General features: G+C 34.9%; 1 protein-coding gene across 1 annotated transcript in view; it reads right to left on the bottom strand.

The window, feature by feature from the left end:
- THOC1 (THO complex 1) overlaps window positions 1–21,680 on the bottom strand; it is a 56,303-nt gene that overhangs the window by 30,728 nt on the left and 3,895 nt on the right. The window contains exons 5-11 of the mRNA XM_021686045.2: window positions 18,268–18,386; window positions 17,777–17,825; window positions 17,281–17,376; window positions 11,026–11,108; window positions 8,582–8,655; window positions 3,226–3,334; window positions 1,029–1,160 (exon numbers count right to left, since the gene is read on the bottom strand). Coding sequence (XP_021541720.1) covers window positions 1,029–1,160; window positions 3,226–3,334; window positions 8,582–8,655; window positions 11,026–11,108; window positions 17,281–17,376; window positions 17,777–17,825; window positions 18,268–18,386 — 662 coding nt within the window. The remainder of the gene's footprint in view (window positions 1–1,028; window positions 1,161–3,225; window positions 3,335–8,581; window positions 8,656–11,025; window positions 11,109–17,280; window positions 17,377–17,776; window positions 17,826–18,267; window positions 18,387–21,680) is intronic.

Raw genomic sequence — 21,680 nt, forward strand, 5'->3', positions numbered from 1 at the left:
ACCCACAGCTTCCTATGAATCCACAGCCCCAGGCAGAAGATTGGTAACATTTTTTCTTAGCTTCTTTTCAAAAGTGGGTAAAGTTCTACCCCAGTTCCCGGCTTCAAGCAATGAATCTGGCTCTGGTCCCTGGTCCCACATGAAACACACTGGTGTCTATCACTTGTAGCCAAACTCTTGGGTGCCACCACCTGCTTGGGACGGGGCCAGCAGGCCCGAGACTTCAGTTTCACCCACTACTTGGTGTTTCTAGTCCATTAAGATATTTTTCTTGTTTCTGGAGGGCCAGCTTTGTCTTTTGGTTTTCTCATTATTTATTTATTTATTTATTTTTAAAAGATTTTATTTATTTATTTGACAGAGACACACTGAGAGAGGGAATACAAGTAGGGGGAATGGGAGAGGGAGAAGCAGGCTTCCCACGGAGCAGGGAGCCCGATGTGGGGCTCGATCCCAGGACCCTGGGATCATGACCTGAGCCGAAGGCAGATGCTTAACAACTGAGCCACCCAGGCGCCCCGGTTTTCTCCTTTTATATTTTACCTCCCATTTCTATGTGTTTGGAGCAAAGGGAGTAAGTCAAAACATACACTTAATGTGCCATTTTGACTGGAAAATTTACATAATCCCTTAGCATTGTATCTGAACAAAATTTACTGATTAAACTGTATAAATAAAATTATCAGGGAATGTTTAAACCCCTTATTTGTACCTAAATGACAAACTAATTACAAAATATTGTTTTCATAAATGCAAATTAAATCCTAACTCGAGGTTCAAAATATATACACCTAAAAACAATTAAACTGCAAAATAAGCCTACAAAACAGACAATGCAGAACAACTTCTTTCACCTCTGGAACCAAATTAGTCTTACTTGTGCAAGGAATTCACAGGACTCTCAAACTAATACTTATCAGCTTTAACCAAAAATAAACATTTCTATGAAACTTAACTTAAAAATATCAGTTAAATACAAAAAAAAACACCACTATTTATTATGCTTAGTAAAAAAGAAAAATTTATACCTTTTCACTTGTTAAAAATTTTGCAAAATATACATGTTCTCCTCCTGTTTTTAATTCTTCCATCTTTTTCCTGGAGGCCTGAGTGTCATCTAATTTATAACTCTTAAAAACAGCTAGAACTTCTTCAGAATACTGCAAAGTAGAAATACCAATTAGTTTTATTTGGCATTGTTGCCCAATAATTTTTTTAGTGCCTTTCTATATCAAAATACCTAGAATTTACTCATAGTTAACCACGTATGCACACTGTAAAGCACATTAAACAAGAAAAAACTATGATGGCAAAATGGGATTAAAACTACTTGATATGAAGAGTTCATGGTATTGTCAAAGAAGGAATAAACTCTCTACTCCTGAAAAAAGGTAATTTCTTATGCAGTTTGTGTAAGCGGCAAACAGAGAAAGTAATGCTTCGAAAGTACACAGAAATTTACCAGTGAAATTAGATGTTTAATCAGCTGTGGAAAATGCTCAAGCATTTCTTGTGCTAAACGTTGTGACCAAATAAAACAATGATGTCAAATCCTATCGGATTTGTTCCCCCAGTTGGGGAACAATTCTGGATGATTTCTCACTCATCACTTAATTTGAACACATACCGTGCTACTTTTAAGAGCTACCTATTTACCTTGGATTTTGACTACAACCAAAAAGGACAACTGATATTTAAGTAGCCAAGTAAAAGAAATAAAGAGAATTCTTATAAAACAAGAACTACCCAGTTTTTTTTTCCTGATAGTATGTTAAACTTTATTTTTTTTTTTAAGATTTTATTTTTAAGTAATCTCTACACCCCAAGTGGGACTTGCACTTACAACCCTGAGATCAAGAGTAGCATGCTCTACTGACTGAGCCTGCCAGGGTGCCCATAAGCTTGTTAACCTTAAAAATAAAACTACCAGGGGCGCCTGGGTGGTACAGTCTTAAGCATCTGGCTCTTGGTTTCAGCTCAGGTCATGATCTCAAGGTCCTGATATCGAGTCCCATCTCAGGCTCTGTGCTCAGGGTGGAGTCTGCTTGAGATTCTTTCTTCCTTTCCCTCTGCCTCTCCTGCTTGTGTTCCCCCTCTCTCTAAAATAAATCTCTTAAAATAAAATTAAACCGCCAGTTATTTCACCAGCAAAAAAAAAATGTGTTTATTTCGGAATAGCTAAGAATTGTAATCTTGGACAAGCAAGCTGCAGGTCCGGGAAAACAAAGACGACTGCTCTTTTATAGAGGAAAGGAGGAGTTAGGAGGGACTGTTATAAACTAAAAGTCCATTGGAGTAAACTGGGAGTTCCAAGTATGGTGGCTTCTCATTGGCTGAGCTGTGACTGCCTCTCATTGGCTGGGCTGTTGCTGGGAGAGGAAGAAATCTTCCTTTCTTCTGTTGGGATAGTAAAGTACTTTGACTGGCAAGGTCTATCTCTTCCAGCTGGCTCTGCAAATGACAACTAGTGCTGAATGTGAGAGTCTCCCTGCTGGCTTCCTGATTCCATTTTATTTTATTTTTTAAAGATTTTATTTATTTATTTGACAGAGAGAGAGACAGCAAGAGGGGAACACAAGCAGGGAGAGTGGGAGAGGGAGAAGCAGGCTTCTTGCTGAGCAGAGAGCCAGATGCAGCGCTCGATCCCAGGACCCTGGGATCATGACCTGAGCTGAAGGCAGCCGCTTAACAACTGAGCCACCCAGGCGCCCCACTCCTAATTCCATTTTAAATGAGGTTTCCTTCTATTAATTTTCATAGGCTATATGGCTCATATGGTCTCAGTTACACTACTCAAGTCTGCCATTACAGCACACAAACAGCTACAAGTATTAGCATGGGTGTGTGCCAATATAACTCTCTACAAAAACAGGCAAAGTCTGGATTTGGCCCATGGCCATTAGTTTGCAACCCTCGTTCTAACAGGATACTTGAAATAACTTTGTGCAAAGACAAGACAATATATTCGACAAAAATTCATCAATTCATGTTGACAATACTATGTAGAGACAAACAAAAAACCCAAGGCTGTAATTATGAACTTTTAAATCCCTAAGTCATTTATAAACTACTCCACAAAATCAGTGGTTTAACATTATGAAATAGGCATAAAAATGTACGAGGTAAAATTATATAATAAAAAGCATGCTGGATAAGAGTCAAGTTTTGCCTCTGCCATTAACTGTAAAATATTGGGTTTTGGGTAGTCTATGATTGGCAACTCACCTTAAGAAAAGTTTTCCATGAAATCTTCTCATAGCATTGCACAGGGTTCCTGAAGTAATCCTGAAGTGACCAGAATTTTCGATACAGGTTGTAATCAATCGGAATGGAGCTAATAAAATAAATGTTATGTTAAAGAAATCACTTAAGTTCTTTTAGAAATATCTAAGTGCTCCTAACTTTTCTTAAGTTATACACCCCTTTAAGAAGCTGACGAAAGCTATAGCTCCTTTCCCCACAGAAGTGCATATTCATACTTATACAAACTTTTATAAACAATTTCAGGGGATTCATAGACCCTAACAAGACCCACTTTATCTAGAGTGGTAGAACCCCTGAATTGTGGCCCAATACATGATTATTCAGAATTAAAGACTGTTTCTCAACCTCTCTTGCAGCTAGGTGTGGCCCCGTAGTTAAATTCTGGCTGGTTGGGAGTAGAAGTCATATGTGCAAATTTTGGGCCATATTTTACCATTTTCCTTTTTCCCTTTCTGCTGGCCAGAATGCAGGTATGATGATGAGCCACATGGACTATACAAAGAAAAAGCAAACACTAAGAGATGGTGGGACAAGAAGTTAGGAGGAACATAGGTCCCTAGACAATCTCCCAGCTCTGAACTGCCTGTCTCCAGACTTTTCCATAAAGAAGAAATCAACTTCCACATTGTTTAAGCTAATGTCACCTGGAACCTATGCTAAAAGCCACAGCGTGACACAAATATGTAAAATACATATCAACTCAGTATTATAAAAATAAGCCTTTTCTTTAGTGTCTTTATTACAGCACTACTAATTCAACTTGCAATTTCACTGTTACAAATCTGCAGTGTCAATACGTTCTTTTAATTTGTAAATTTACCAAAATTATATTACGTTTTAATTTTAAAAGTTAAACATTTCAGACTTTTTTACCCAAAAGATTTTTGTTTTTAACAAAATCTTCTGTATCATTCAAAACAGCCATTATCAAAAATGCTTTAGGTATTGACTATTTCATATCTTCAAATATCCACAAAAATTTTCAACATCACCTCTGTAAAATTAATTTTATTTGTAAACACAATTGTGTACTACCTTCTATTCTTTCTAAATAAACCTTAATAAACTGAATCTATGGATTACAGTTAGCATTTTTTTCTAAACATCATCCAAGGAAGACTGTAATTTCATGTGGGAAACAGGAAGGGGGTTTAACGATCACTATGATATTAAGAGTCTTACCTTCTCTATTCTGGTCAATAATAGGAAGTAAGTAATCTTCCACTCTTCATCTTTGAGATGGATATATTTAAAACTACTTTAATGACTAAGGAGTATTGGGGGCCATATCATAATGCATTTTAAAGGATTATAGTAAAGTAAAATGAGTATGATTTTTGTCATGTACTTTTTAAGTTTTTTTGAGGGGGGAGGGTAATGTTTAAAACTCTGAAAAATGCTTTACTTTATATAAAGGAAGGTTAGAGTAGAAAAGCAAAAAATACTTTGCTAGTGTAAAAATCAGTTTTCTACAAAAATGTTTGAAAAGGCATTAGTTAAGAATGACAAAGGGAAAAGTAGTTTAGTATAACATATGGAAGCACATTTGATGAACATTCTCAGTGTATGACTCTAATTCACATATGGTTAAGATTACACACTACAAGTGGTATCATAAAATACCTATTCAAAGAATTTTATTAAATTTATATTAATTGCCATATCAATTTTAAAAAACCACATACACCCAAACACATAGTAACAGATCACTTATCTTACATTCACACTTCTGACAACTGTTAACTGTTTGTAACAAAGCTGTGAACTTGACAATAATTGAAAAAGCCCTTGGTCTGCAAGGAAATAGCAGGCACAGAGTGCATGCACTTTATTTTACAAAAGAGGCTTGAAATTATGCTTAGGTACTTACTCAGATTACAGTCACTTTGAATTACGTATAAAGGTAAATAATTAAGCAAGCTAGCTAATTTTGATAAAAGAACGCTAACTTTGCTAGAGCAATTTCTAGTATTTGAAACATGTGGATCTTGTTTCAAATCAATAATGAAGAATACTGACAACTTTTAAATGACCAAAATCCAGCTCCTGCCAAAAGTTTTATCAAGAACCAGCAGTATTTGAAAGAATCTAATGGGCATGTTAACTTTCACTCTTTCTACACTCTTTCCTAGTAACAACTCCGAAAACAGGAAAACAATGATCTGGACATCAACTGATATAAACTATTTTCTATAACTGAAGCGATTTCATTGATTTATAATAAGATTATAAGTCTGGGTTTTCTACAGATCAAGTTAAAAAAAAAAAAAAAAGCCACACACACCAAAAAACCAAAGCCACAAAAGGAATATTTTCCAAAATGTGCAAGTAAATTGGAAAAAGAAAAAGCCACATATAAAATGATTTACACCCATGAAATAATACTGTAACTGATATATGTGTAGTTCCGTACACTTAATGTTTTTGAAACAAAACTGCTTTCGAAGATTTTATATAGTTTTATATATATATAGTTATATGCACACACACACACAATGTTACTCAGTTACCACATATAAGAATATAATAAACACCTCCTGAAATGCAGTACAAGGAAAGTTTGCCTGTTAAGAAATGGGACACTACCTCTAATCAGATAATGAGAATTACGTAACCATTATATGTTCCATTACTGTCTCAGTTGCCAGAAAACTCACATCTTAATTTAATGCTTGATACTAACAATAATCTAAGGTGTTAATTATCATCTCCTACTTGTAAAAGCTTCTGATCTCCTTTTATTTTTAGTTGGCCTAGTATTTATTTGAGGTGCTTCACAGAGGAAATTTTAAAGTAGTATTAATATAGGAACAGGAAGTTAATAGCAAACTTTTATAGTTGAGGCACTAACATTTAAAAAAATCCTCTCCTCTGAAAGTTCCAATCCATGCTGTGCCTCCATGGCTTTTCCTTCACGTCTAAACATCTTGAAAGAGCAGTCTACACTCAATGTCACCACTTCTTTACCCTCCTTTAATGTTCTGACCCACTGCAATTTGCCTTCTAACTTCACCTTTCCACAGATACATCTGGATTCTGTATTTATCCACACAAAGCAAATGTGATTACTTATTATATATGCAAACCATAACAAATTAAGATGAGAGTTACTGTCTAAAAATAGGATGTTTTGTAACTATTTTAACCAAGATGTTCTGCAACTTGACATATTTTTTTTTTTTTCTAAGATTTTATTTTTTGACAGAGAGAGAGACAGCAAGAGAGGGAACACAAGCAGGGAGGAGTGGGAGAGGGAGAAGCAGGCTTCCCGCTGAGCAGGGAGCCCGATGCGGGGCTCGATCCCAGGACTCCGGGATCATGACCTGAGTCGAAGGCAGACGCTTAACAACCGAGCCACCCAGGTGCCCCGACATATTTTTTTAAATGCTGAATTAGTGATTTTATAGAACATTACATTGGAATTTTTTTTTTAATACAAAATTTTTTTACTGGTGTAGTTGAGCCAAATCTGAAATGGGCTTCATACTGTAGATACATGGGTAATGTGCTCTTTGTAAATTACAGTGCCTAAGACAATCTGGTGATACAGTTGGTCACAAAGTAATTTCCCAATCTCTGTCTCCATTCAAAAAATAGTGAAGGGGATTAAAAGGTAAAACTTGCAGTTTTAAAATAAGTAAGTCACTCGAATGTAAAGTATAGCATAGGGAATACTGTCAAAAATACAATATTGTAATCGTATGATTGACAGACGGTAGCTAGACTTATCCTGGTAATCACTTCCGAATGTGTACAATGTTGAATCACTATGTTGTATACCTGAAACTAATGTAATATTGTATGTCAACTTCATTTCAACAAAAAAAAGGACAAAAAAAAAGAGAAAATATAATGATTGTGACAGACTGAGAGACAGCTGAGTGCTGAATCCTGTTTAAGTGATTTTTCTGCAATTGGGACTAGCTTACGAACAATTAATGGGGCTGACATATCTATAAAGGCTTCAGCAAAGTCTAACTAGACAAAACTGCACTGGGCAGTTTGTCTTTGGGGGCTCTTTTTATATTTCAGGTGACCTGTTATGTTGGAGCCTACTACCTTGGTCCTTTATGCTGCTCAGGCCAGACACCAAAAGTATATTCTATCCATAATGTACATGAACAAATAGGTCTTAAAATAAAACCAAACCCAAAACACAGATCTATAGCTAATAATAATAGCTACTGAATAAACACTGTTCTAGCGCTTTCCATATATCACTATATGTAACATCAACAACTATGGTAACAATAAGGATAACTACGTTGTACCTTAACAGACCATGTCCAAGCAGCATCTCATTTAATAATCTCAACAAGCAGGTAGGTGGCATTACTACATTTTAAGGACACTGAAACTGAGTTGCAGGGAAGTTAGGTAACTTGCTTAAGGTTACATGACTAGGACTGGAATTCAGCCTGGAGCCACACTACTCTCAATGCTTCTTTGGAGATACGTGTTTGGTCTGAAATCTGGGATGCCAGGAATGTGTCTCCCTGTGCAGATACTAGAAACTCTTCTTCTTCTTCTTTTTTAAAGATTTTATTTATTTATTTGACAGAGAGAGACACAGCGAGAGAGGGAACACAAGCAGGGGGAGTGAGAGAGGGAGAAGCAGGCTTCCTGCTGAGCAGGGAGCCCGATGCAGGGCTTGATCCCAGGACTCTGGGATCATGACCTGAGCCGAAGGCAGATGCTCAACCCATCTGAGCCACCCAGGCACCCCTGGAAACTCTTCTTGATCCTCCAGAAATTCAATTGCAACGGATGGTAACTTCTGTCACCTCAGACACCTGGAAGTGAAAATTTTCCTTCATAGCTCCCTTTTTCTCTTCCTCATTGCTTCTAATCAGCATCAGGAAGAAATTATTTGAAAAGAAAGCACAGAGTTAGCAGATGAAATAGGAAACAGGAGATGGGAGTGGGAAGGGGAGAAGAAGGAAAGGCGGTTACTTATTCCTCCTACTTCATTAAAAACTCAGCTCCCATTATCCAGAGGCACTGGGTCCACAAAGTTAAATGCAAGGAAAAAGGGGAGGAGTGCCTAGGTTGCCTATGGTTGGCTTTCCAAATGTTAGGAATATGCATAAAGTAGGCCATGTAAATAATGAACTGTCTGCATGTAATTTAGAAACCAACTAACAGAGCCTATTAGTGATTTAGGATTTATAATTTTAAGTAATATACATAAAAGATACAAATAAAAGAAATCTCTAAGCATAATTTCCTTCCTTTGTGTATATGCTGATACTAGTACTTGATAAGTCATTAAGGTACCAGTTTTGTAAATCACGAACTCTGAACTTCTAAAACTCACCAAGTTGTTGGAGCTTCATCATCTCCCATTTCACCTTCTTCTACATCCATTCCTTCTTCTCTATCCTCAGTGTGCTAAATTTAAAAAAATGTACAGTCTGTCACAAAGCAGTTGTCAGGCAGAAGACACGCTGGAATGATATCATTCACACATAACTAGACAAACACTGTTAGAGAAATCTAGTTGCACTTCTGTCTAGACCTACAGTTAATCTTTAAGGCAATGGCAATTCTATGTGACAAGGATCTGAGACCTCAAGAGCAATATGACAAAGATATAAGATAGTCATGAAGATATAGTAGAAAGTTTTAAATCAGTATTTCTCCAAACATGTTCTGTAGATTCTCTATGGGAACAAAGGGTCTACAGCAAAATATATTTTAGAAATATATTACAATGACCTTTTAGAGAACCGAGAAGATCATTAGTATATTAAGAACTCTAAGAATTGCAGTAAATAACTCAAAGTATACTTAAGTAGTTTTGTCCCCAACTTTAATTTGACCATAGAAATTCTCCCCAATGGGCGCCTGGGTGGCTCAGTTGGTTAAGCGACTGCCTTCGGCTCAGGTCATGATCCTGGAGTCCCTGGATCGAGTCCCGCATCGGGCTCCCTGCTCAGCAGGGAGCCTGCTTCTCCCTCTGACCCTCCCCCCTCTCATGTGCTCTCTCTCTCTCAAATAAATAAATAAAATCTTTAAAAAAAAAAAAAAAAAAAAAAGAAATTCTCCCCAACCCAGCAGAGAACTCTTATTATTGGGGAACACTTCAGGATTCGCTGAGTGTCTAGCTCTATAGTGAGAAATTCAAAATAACAAGTTTACATGAAATAGTCCAAGAAGTACCAAAAGATATGTATCGGTGAAAGACAAAATTTTTAAAAATCTTAAGTCAACATCATTTCCAAATTGATAATAATTACATTTAAAGGAACAAATTATATAAGATAATCTAATTTACAGTGAGATATTAGTTATATCTAATTGATAATTTTTAAAACTTCATAACTTGTTCCTAAATGAAGAACAAGTATTGAATGTCCAGAAATTTGCCAACTCTGTACTGTCTTCTGGATATACCATAAATAATCTTTAAAAATAAAGTTGATTATAAAGTTGACGTTCTTTTAAAAAATCAGTGGGCAAATATGGATTATTTAACAAATGGTTCTGAGATAACTGGCTCACTATTTGGAAAAAATAAATTATAACTCAACCTATTCCATATACCAACATTCATGCTGGATTAAAGATTTAAAAGAAAAAATAAACCATAAAAGCATCAAAAGAAAACAAAAGGACTTATATATTCTTCTGGAGTGGAAGCCTTTAGCATGACACAAGACCAGAAACAACTAAACAAAAGACCAACAAACATTAATATTATATCCAAATTTAAAAGTTCTATACAGCAAAGACACCATAAATAAAGTTATAAGAAAAGCTATAAACCGAGAAAAAAAAAAATCAACAAACAGGTAGGCAATGAATTAATAATATTCAATATGAGCTTCTACACATCAGTAAGAAAAAGACATTGCAAAAGTAAAATGGGCAAATGGCTTGAATAGGTAATTTTTTTCCTCATTGCTTCTAACTGGCAGAAAGAAAAATAAATTCCAATAAACATATTGTAGGTCCCTCAACTTCACTAATAACCAAGGATGTAAGTCAAAACAAAGATTTACTTTTCAAGTATCTATCAATTAAGCAAAAATTTTTAAAAATTGGTAATTCCCAGGGTTGGCGTGATGCTGTGGGAAAATGGGCAGGCATTCTCCAAGTGCCACTGGTGATGATATAAATGAGTACAACCTTTTTGAAAAGTAACTGGTCAACAGCTATCAAAATCTGATATACACACACAGTTTGACACAATTTCATTTATTGGAATTTATCCTAAGGAAACACCTGCATAATTTAGCAATGATATATACAGTACTATTCATTGTAATGCTGTTAACCATTTTTCACTATTAGAAATTATCTAAATGCCCACTGACAGGATTATGATAAATATCCACTTAGAAAACTTAACATGAACCATTAAAACACTAAGATCTAAATGTACTGATACAGAAATGCATCCATTTTATACTGTTAAAAGAAGAAAGTGAATTTCAGAACAATATGTATTGTATGACCTCATTTTTGGAATAAAACTACACACACAGTAAGTCCTGTAAAGACAGATAGACCATGCTAAGAGTAGTTATCTTTGGGGCCTTAGATTATGGGGTAGTTGTACTTTCTATTTTAAATATTTCTATTTTGTGTGCATTTTCTACACAGAACACACATTATTTCTATAAGTTAGAAACAAAGGCTTTTAAATTTTTCGGTGACTTAGAAGACCCATCCACAGGAGTTATCTTAGTAATACACTTATAAATATGATTAGATAGAAGTTTTCGTTTATAAGGTTAGATTTCTTATCAGCCTCACCTTCTGACCCAGGGTGCTTTCCTGCTCATTGGTATTGAAAACAGTGACGTTTTCCAGATTAAATTGACTCTGCAAGTTAAGACCTATTAAATAGAAGAAGAAAAAAAAGATTTTCAAAGCAATTCCACCAAACAACTAAGCTTAAGACTATAACTTTGTTGTCATATAACCAAAATGTATAAAATGATAAATCCATAATTAAACAAAAGATCAAGTCAGAAATACCACCACACTTGATTTTCAAATCCTTTCTAAAAGTCATTCTTTAAGGTGTCTTTAGAGTATCCAGAATTCTACATACATTATAACAAATATAGTTGTCCTTGTTATTAATGAATAGTCTAGAATAATTTCAGAGTGCAATACATAGTAATTTATAATTTCACTGAAGCACAAATAAAAATTGTATTTATCAATATTGTATATGTTGTATATACATATAATCAATACCGTGTATGTTGCATAACAACATATACAGTAAATACACTTTAGCTAATGAGAGCTTTCTCACTGTCAAAGAAAGAACTTACAAATGAGCAGGAATACTGGTGCTGGATTAAACTCAGAAGTATCAGTATGAAATCATGGTTCTTGTTGTTGGTCATTTAAAAACACATACATAGGCAGATACAGAAGTAAATAAAGATGTATATGCATACATGGGTTAGTATACATATACATGTTTCCCAGCTCTGTCCACCAACAGAACCCAGAAGGAGTAATACTCCACTAGTAATTAGCAGATCTGGGGCCCAGATATTGGCTTCTAAATACCATTCTTAAATAAAAGGAATCAGGCTCTCTGGAGAAGTGGGTGATTCTAGGGGTGGGGTAGAGAAAACAAAAGATAACCCCAGACTCTCTTCTCATACCAGGAAAACATGAAAGAGCTCCCAATGGGCAAAACTAGAACAATTTGAGCGAGAAACTAAATAATTATACTATGGGACTATAACCCAGAGAATAAAATATCTACAAATTCACACTGAAACAGATGACTGAATTAATAAGTAAGTAAATGAGAGGAGACAACTTTTGCTTTTGAAGAATCCCAAGTAATACATATAGAAGGCATAAGAGAAATAGAAAACCACCACCAAGGCAATCTAAAAATTATTGCTATAGGCAAAATTCAGATGAATGCTAAAATTAGTGGGCAAAGGTCTAAGGAGAAAAAGAGTATTTGCAAAGCCTCAAAGTATTTCCCTTCAAATATTAATTACAAATGTAAAAATAGTAACTTAGCAACAGAAAAATATGGTGATCAAGGAGGATAACACCACCAATAAGACATATCAATATCATGTTGAAATGATGCACCAAGAAGGGCCCAGCACCTCTGTAGTCTTCCCCCAAACCCACACCTTCCATCTAATTATGAAAAAAATCAGACAAACTGAAGGGCATTCTGCAAAATACCTGATCAGTACTCTTTAAAAGTGTCAAAGTCATGAAAAAAACAAAGACTGAAACTGGGGAGAGTAAAGCAATGTAGCAACTAAATGCAATGTGGGATCCCTAAACAGAAAAAAGAAAAACATAAAACTGGTAAAAATCCAAATAAAGTCTATAGTTAACAGTGCTGTACCACCAATGTTGATTTCTTAGTTTTGGTAACTGCACCGTGATCATGTAAAAGGCTAACATTAGGTGAGGGCTATTCAGGTACTCTTGCTATTATCTTTGCAACTCTTCTTTAAGTCTAAAGATATTTCAGAACAAAAAGTTAAAGTGACAAAAACTATGCTAGATCAAGTCATTAAGCTAGTGAATGAATCTGGTTGCCCATTTAGCACTGACTACTTAAAATATGTTTGTCTACTCCCTATTTATTATTCAATATAGCACACACCATAATTACATCAAAAATTTCAGTCATACTTCACCACAAGCTAAATTACATGCTGAAATGGCTTTTTGAAAGTCTTGGGATATACCCTAGTGAATGTCAAGCATCTACAAATATTTTAAAAAGATAGTATAAGAAAATATCCCAAAATGCCAACCTAGCTTACGTTAGGGTGGTAGGATTAATCATAAATAGCTTTTTTCCTTCATTTTCCGAATTTTCTGAAATAGGTTATATTATTTTTATAATTTAGAAATTAAATTTAAAAACATCATTTATAGAAGATATATAACGTCTAAAGCTACCTTTAGCAACGTTATTAGTTTTTCAACCAGTCAATAAGAGAAGGAAAAAAATGGTTTCTCTATGTCTCGCCAATTTAGTAATGCTGTACATTGAAAAAGAGGTCTAAAATGTTCTCTAAAAAATGATGAGATCTACAAATAAAGGGGATTAAGAGTACACTTATCTTGATGAGCACTGAGTAACAGAATTCCTGAATCATTATATCATACACTTGAAACTAACAAAACACTATGTTAATTATACTTCAATTAAAAAAAAAATAGAAAGGAAAAAAAAGCTATAAATTACATTTGAAATTTTAGACAACATTCAAATTCCCAGGGCAAAAAGTTATCAAAACTGTCTCAAGAAAAAATGAAAAGTGTGAATAGTTCCAAATCTGTTGCATAAATCAAATCCATAGCCACAAAACTTTATTGTGGCTGTTTCACTCGTAAATTCTACCAAACATTCAAGAAAGAAAGAATAACAATTACTCCAACTCTTCCAGAAAAGAAGAAAAATGTGAAAACTTTCAATTCATTTTATGAAAGTAGTTTATTTTATTTTATTTTAAAGATTTTATTTATTTATTTGACAGAGAGAGAGAGACACTGAGAGAGGGAACACAAGCAGGGGGATTGGGAGAGGGAGAAGCAGGCTCCCCGCCGAGCAGGAAGCCCAATGTGGGGCTCGATCCCAGGACCCTGGGATCATGACCTGAGCCGAAGGCAGACGCTTAACGACGGAGCCACCCAGATGCCCCTTATGAAAGTAGTTTAATTTGCTATAAAAGTCTAACAAGATCATTATAGGGAAGGAAATTTACAGGCCACTCTCTTTCCTGAAATTCACATATCCTTAAAAAAAAATTAACATTCCAAATCCAGCTACATTTTATAAGAAGGCCATATCACAACCACATTTGGATTATACAATGTAAAAAAAAAAAAGAGAGAAAAGAAAAGGATGAGAGTGGAAGCTGGAGATAACAAGGGAAAAAAAAAAAAAGGCTGAGAATTGAAACCTTGTTCTTAAGTCTTCTACAACTTCCAGAAAAGAAACTACAAATTAGTAATTAGGAGGGGGCACATTTGTTTCACAAAACACAGTCTTCATTTATCACAGATTTAAATGGCAACTAGGTGTCTCGCATTGTTCTAGGCACAGAGAACAAAGAAGTAAACAACACAAACATACTGAAAATGCCAGATGGTGTTAAATGCTAAGAAGAGATTTGAAATCAGATGGTGATAATGGTGACTGTGGGTAGCAGGTTTAGATTAGATGCTGAAAGAGAGCCTCCCTAAGGAAGTAAAATTGAGACTAACAGCAAAAGTCAGTAGTTATGACAAAAAAAGAACAAAAAGGTTTACAGAGGGAAGAGTTAGTGCCAACACCCTAAGGTTCCACTGACCCTGGTATTTTGAAGGCATCAAGGTAAGATGCCAATTCAATGGGGAAAGAATAGTTTTTTCAACAAATGATGCAGGGACAGCTGGGTATTAACACACAAAAGAATGAAACTGGACTCCCACCTCACACCATACACAAAAATTAACTCAAAATGGACCACAGAGCTAAATCTCTTATAAGAAAACACAAGAATAAATCTTTGTGACCTTAGATTAGGCAATGATATATACAGGGTATAAACCATGTTCACAGTGCTGTTCTAGGCAATGAAGTAAAAAAATGGTTTTTTTTTTTAAAACAGTAAAGAGCTGACAAGAAAGTAAGGGATATGTGGCAAACATGCAGAAGGCAAGTAAGATAAGCAATGCATCATCAATACTTAAAGCCACTTCTGTCTTGAGTACATCTGCCAAACAGAAGAATCAGTTGTAAAATTGAGCTAGCCTTTTCGTAGCTTCCTGAAGCTAGAATTATAAAGTAAATCTGGGCCCCCAAAAGGTGGGGAATCTAATAAATCCCACCCCAACCATCTTCAAGGCTGAGAACCTATAGGGCTATAACCCTCAGATTAAAATAAACCAAATTATAGTTCAGCGCCAAGTCTTCTCAATGTTCGAAGGAATAACAGGCCTTAAACTGGGCTGAATTAAGGTAACCCCGGACTGGTGATAGCCACCTTCTATAGGTGCCAGGCAGGAGCAATGAAAACTCTATCTGGAGAAAAGTATCTATCCTAGGCCTCAAAACTAATCCCTCAATATTTTCTCAAATATAACACCCCAAACTAGCCAGATACACAAACAGATAAGACATCCTGAGGAACAGTAGAAACAAACCCACAAAGACTTAAGGTACTGGAATGATCAGATCCATAACAATGCTTATCCTGGTTAAAAAACTAAAGCACAAGTTTGAAAACATGAGCAGGGAATAAGAAACTAGAAAGTGACATAGCACACTTAAAAAAGACCTTCAACAAGTGAAAAATACAATACAGTAATAACAATAAAAACTAAAATTAAAAACTCATTTAGCAGCTGATCATTCATAGCTTAAGAAAGATAGTGAACTGGAAAACTATTCTGAAGAAATTATTCAGAATGCGACAGCTAGAGATAAACAGATGAAAACACAGAAAGAATAAGAGACAGAGGACACAGGGACAAGGTATCATAATGTTTACCAGAGTTCCAGAAAGAAAAGAAAGAGGTATACACAATATTTGACGAAATAATGGCTAAAATTTTTACAAACTGGATGAAAGACACTAATCCACAGATTTAAGATTCCCACAAATCTCAAACATGATAAAGAAATCCACAGTAAGATACATCATAGTACAACTGGAAAAAAAAAAAACAACCAAAAACCCAAAACAAAGAAAAAAATCTTAAGAGCAAAGAGAGAAAAAAAAATCTAGATTATCTTCAAAGAAGTTAGACTGATACTTGTGTTGTCTAGAGAACAATGGAAGACAGAAGGCAGAGTAATGATTATCTCACACATGATGAAATCCTCTACCTAGTGCCAACCTAGAATCTTTTACCTATTGAAATCATTCTTCAAGAATAAAGATTTTCAGACAAAACATAGACCTGCACTAAAGAAAAGTCTAAAGGGGAAATTTTTCACAACTAGAGGGTCAGAAATTCAAGCAGTAAATAACTTAGAAATCTAAATTAATCTTGATCACATTAAGTAGGAAAGAAAAAACCCCACAGATCTAGTATGACAAAAAAGAAAACACACAGAAACCACAGCCATCATATACTATGGGTCTCACTACATGCAGGCACTGTTGTAAGCTATTCATGTATTTTGATTCATTTAATCCTCACGACAACATATGAAGTAGGTGGTATATTAGCCTGATATTAAGGAAAGAAGACTGAAGGAAAGAGTTAGTATTAAAATCTGGCATATGTGAACAGAATGTGGAGGGCTCTGGAGAACTGGTTATATTCCATTTCTGAAGTTCGACAGTGGTTACACAAGGATTTAATTCGGAATTACAGTCTACTTTTATGCACTTTTCTATATGAATGTTGTATTTCACAATAAAAAATGGTAAAAGCAATGAAAGGAAATAAATGTGCCTAAACAGTAGTGACTGTGAGGGAGAAAATGGAAGCAGAAAAATTGGCCTACATTATAAAATGAAATACAGGCATGATAGTTCATATCTACATATGTGTGATTCAACTACACATTTTTATTATTAATAAGCTTGGAACTTAAAGAACCAACTATCAAATTACTATGTTGTACATCTGAAACTAATATATGTCAACTATACTTCCAAAAAAAAAAATCAATGACTTTAAGGGTTACCTGTATTATACATTAGCAACAGTATAACTATTAACCAATAAAAGAAAATAAAGCGACAATTTTCTATGCTTTCAACTTTATAGAACTCAATAATAATGATGATGATAATTCTTGGTAACACTTCTAGAGCATTTACTATATGTCCGGCACATTAAGTGCTTTACATATACTAACACATTTAATCCTTATAACCCTATGAGGTAGATAATATTACCTCCAGTTTATGGAATGGGAAAACTGAGACACAGAGAAGTTAAATAACTTGCCCAAGGCCATAGAGCCATTTTTCTTGTTATCATCAGAGCAACTTCTAATCCATTAAAAACTGAAAAATATTTTCCTTCAAAGCATTTATTTAATGTATAAAAACTTACCTGATTTCTCAGATAAAGGGAAAAGCCTGGCCAAAAAGAGTTGAATTCGTCCACAGAAGACTGTATTCTGGGATTTTGATAATCTTCTCAAGAGATCTAACAATATATGGAAATGAAGATTATAGGAAATCATTCTACGTTTATTACAACTATACCCAAATTTGTTAATCAGTCTGTCAAGAGTATTTCCCTAAAGCAGTTCTCAAAATTGGAGTAGAAACTATTATTCCAAAAAAGCATCAAAAAAATGAGGAATAAAACGAATTTAGCATGGGCAAGAAAAACTTCACTGAATTTTTTTTTTGGTTTTATGTTTATACCCAGAACAGGAAGTTTAATTTAAAGTGAATGATCAGTTTTAATAAATGAGTATGTTATTTAAAAATGAAGATACTAATCTATTTTTAAAATTTTATCACTTGTGTTTAACTCAACCACCTGTTTTACTAGCCACATTTGTTTTAAAAAAAAAATCATTTACAATTGAATTACTTACCATTGCACATACGTAGTAAATAATTTTTCCCAGCAGAATAGAATGTGTTCTGAAATTAAGACAGAAATTATCACTAGTGTTCAGAAGTTGTTGCATTCTTCAATAAGTCACAGCAAGTAAGACATTAAAGAACACTGACATGCACTGAGTCTACTATGCCACTTTTCACTATTTCCCCCACAAATAGCATTTTCAATTAAGTATATGTTCACATATATAACAAAACATGATACTAAGTAACTGTTTTAAACATGTGAAAGTGTGCATTTTCAAATTAATTGTTACTACTCAAATTCTGCACTTCAACTTTTTCTACACCATGACTCTTACTTGGCCCCCTCAAGATAGCAGTACAATTCCCTCAGAAGGACAAACTTTTTGGCAGTCAGCAGTACTAAAATATAAGCAAAAAAAAAAAAAACAAAACTATATTCTGAGCTCTGGATCGACAGAAACATAATGTTAGCAGAAAAAGAAACTAAGGCACTTACTGATTTCCAAGTAGCAACATTTTTTTCCACAAAAGTGAATATTGTGTCACATTGATCCAAAGGAAGACAATCCAAAACATCTCCCAATAATACAAAAGGTGTAGATGCGGTACAAATACCTTCAAGTGGAGCACAAGCCAATTTAAAAGTTTAAAAAAAAACTGTACAGTAAAATAGCCCATGCAAAATAATTCTGAAGAATATCTTAACAATATACTTAGTCACTCCTAACAAATTTTTAAGAGACAAGAAATGGAAGCAACCTAAAAGTCCCCAAATGGGACATACTTAAGTAATTTTTGGTATGTGCACTCAATAATAATGATGATGATAATTCTTGATAACACTTCTAGAGCATTTACTATATGTCAGGCACACTAAGTGCTTTATGTATACTAACACATTTAATCCTTATAACCCTATGAGGTAGATAATATTACCTCCAGTTTATAGAATGGGAAAACTGAGACACAGAGAAGTTCAATAACTTGCCCAAGGCCATAGAGCCAGTAAGTGGTAGAGCTGGGATACGAACCCAGGCAGTCTGGCTCCACAGTCTGTTTTCTTCACCACTAAGCTATTCAAAAGAATATAATGCAGCCAATTAAAAACGATGGTTATGACGACTATAATAACTTGGAAAATGCTTATGATATAATGTTAGGTGAAAAAGGCAGGATTCAAAACTGTACGTTATTATGGTTACAACAATAAAAGTTTTTAAAAAGACTAGAGAAACAAAAAACATATACCAAAATGAATGGTAGTTTTTTAAAGTAGAGGAATTAATGAGTAGTATTTTCCCTTTTGCTCATTTCCAAATGTTCCATAATGTTGCTAAATATCTTTGTGATTTACCTTCAAAAAAGATAAAAAAGTTTTATACTGATTTCAACTATTAAACATTTAAAATAAAAGCATCGTTTCAGGGGAGAGAATGGTATAGTAAAAAGTCGTTTATTTCAAAATTCAATGTTACTTAACTAAAGCAATAAATTAAAACATTTTTTAAAGAAAAGGTCATTTGGACTAGCTAAACATACCTTCATCTCCCTGCTCATTCTTCCTTCTATTTTAAGGTAACAGTAACACTTGGTTAAGTGTTTAAGAAAAGTAGCCTTTTAAGCCTTGCACACAAAGAAAGTATCTAGGGAGCACTGTAAGCCCCAAACACTGCAGTTAATTTAGTATGTTCAAAAAAAGAAAGTAATATATTCAGCTCTACTCTGCACTGGTATGATCACATCTGGAATGTGATATGAGGGAAACTGCCAAGAACCAGTGGGTGGCATAAGGAAGCAGATTTTAACTCAATACAAGGGAAACCTGACAAGACTATCTAATAGAAATCAAAACAGTAAGCCCCATCCAATCGGCATAGATGCTGGATGACCACCTGCCAGGAACATTACAGAGGCGGGACAGGATAACCAGAGATGAGACCAGGCTAGACAACTGCTGAAGTCCCTCACCACTTAAGGTTCTGAGATACTATATGCCCTGTACACCTAAAAGATTTGCGAGGCATACTCCCTGCCTGTAGTTGCAACATAGTTTGATATAAGTTAACTCACAATTATAGAAATTAAGAATTACCTAGATTCCACTCCCAAAGATTCTGATTCAGTAAAACTAAGCTAAGGTTTTGCAATCTCATTTAAAAACAGAGATTCACTGGTAATTCTGATGAACTGGACTATACTGTGATCTCCCAGCATTTTTCACAACCTGTGCCCCAGCCTCTGAATGCCGTCTTTGCTCTCTCTTCAGTTCCCAAGCACCTTGCTATGTTGATACTTCTATGGTTTTGTATACAATGCCTTTTTCTACCTACCTAGTCTTTCTCCTCTCTATCATGTGGCAAATTCCTGCTCCATCTTTCAAAGCACACAGTAAATATCAGTGCATCTAAAAAACTCCTGATGCCTTTGAACAGGCCACCCCATCTATACTTCTGAAGCACAGTATAAATAAATTATAGCATTTACCATAGCTTGTTTATTTTTATGTAGACTACGAGCTTTCTAAGGGCAGGCATTTTTGTACTTTTTAACCGGTAAAGTGTCTGACACTAAACAGAAGCTCAATAAATATCTGCTGAGTTGAATTTAACAAAACATATTTATGGATAATTTGAAAACATGTCACATAAAGAATACAATAATAATCTCTCTCCAGAAGGACAGGACTTTTCCCCATCCAATTAAAATAAAAAAGCATCTAAGCTTTTATCGTAAGTCCTTATCTTTCTCAAATAAAGTAAAAGTTCTAAAAATAGACTTTGTACAACTTCAAGAGTTAAAAATATTACCAGTCTACAAGAGTAATACATCAAGGTAATCAATGAACTAAGCAGACTGCTGTTTGACAGAAATTGGGCAAGAACACTCTGCTGCAGAACTCATTCAAGTATGCTGAATGAATGAACATCTTGTATAAAAGTTTAAATGTGAAGTTAGAATTTATGAATTATGCTTAAGTTCACAGAATAGCTTGCTGCTAAACTAGCAGACCACTTTTACCTTGAATGTTCTGGTTTTTGTAGGAATAGGTATCAAAATAAATATGTAAGTAATGCTTTGCAGATTAAAAGGAACTTTTCACATAAATTACCTGAATTAATGAGTATTTCAACTAAATTTGTTAAAGAGTACTGATGAACTAGTTTTTCACTGTTTCTTTATGCAAATATTTAATGAGCTCCTACTATGTGTTAGGCACTGTGTACTTCCTATATGCCTTTTTTAGTCTTGAAACTAGCCCCCACTGCCACTGCCCCCATTTTAACAGTCCCCTACCTGTTTTCCTGCCAGCAGTCTCTCCCAATCCAACTCCTCCTTCATAGCTCCCTGTTAGCATGGTATACAAAACCCTTTACAAATGACCCTAAGCTACCTCTCCTACTTCCTTCCTCACCATTGTCATCATCCTCTCACCCCTCTGCTCCATGCAACTCTTTAGCCAGGCTGAACTTGCCTTTACATAGCTATGTATTCCTTTCTCTTTCTGCCTGACAAATCCATCATCCCTCACATCCCAGCTCCTGTTACAGCTTCCCTTCTAAGACCTTCCTGATTCCTTCAGAGTTTAGAGAGTCACTTCAACTACACTTCATTCCCACTTCACAGTAATTATACCACAGTAAAAAATGTACACATCTGTTTCCTCCATTAGCCACTAGGCTCCTTATGGGCAGGGATATGTTTTCTTTACCACCGAATCTTTTAGTCCTACCTCAGTACCAGGCACATAGTAGATGCTCAATAAATATTTACTGAATGAATGAAACAACTGGAGAACAAACAAAGTGCCAAAATGTGTGCTGCATACTAGAGACGAGAAGTGTGAGCTAATTTCATTGGGACGACTTCTTGGCAAAGGTGGTAGGCAGAATTTGAAAAATGAACAAAATC

The sequence above is a fragment of the Neomonachus schauinslandi genome, chromosome 14, assembly GCF_002201575.2.
Source record: "Neomonachus schauinslandi chromosome 14, ASM220157v2, whole genome shotgun sequence".
Taxonomy (NCBI): Eukaryota; Metazoa; Chordata; class Mammalia; order Carnivora; family Phocidae; genus Neomonachus; species Neomonachus schauinslandi.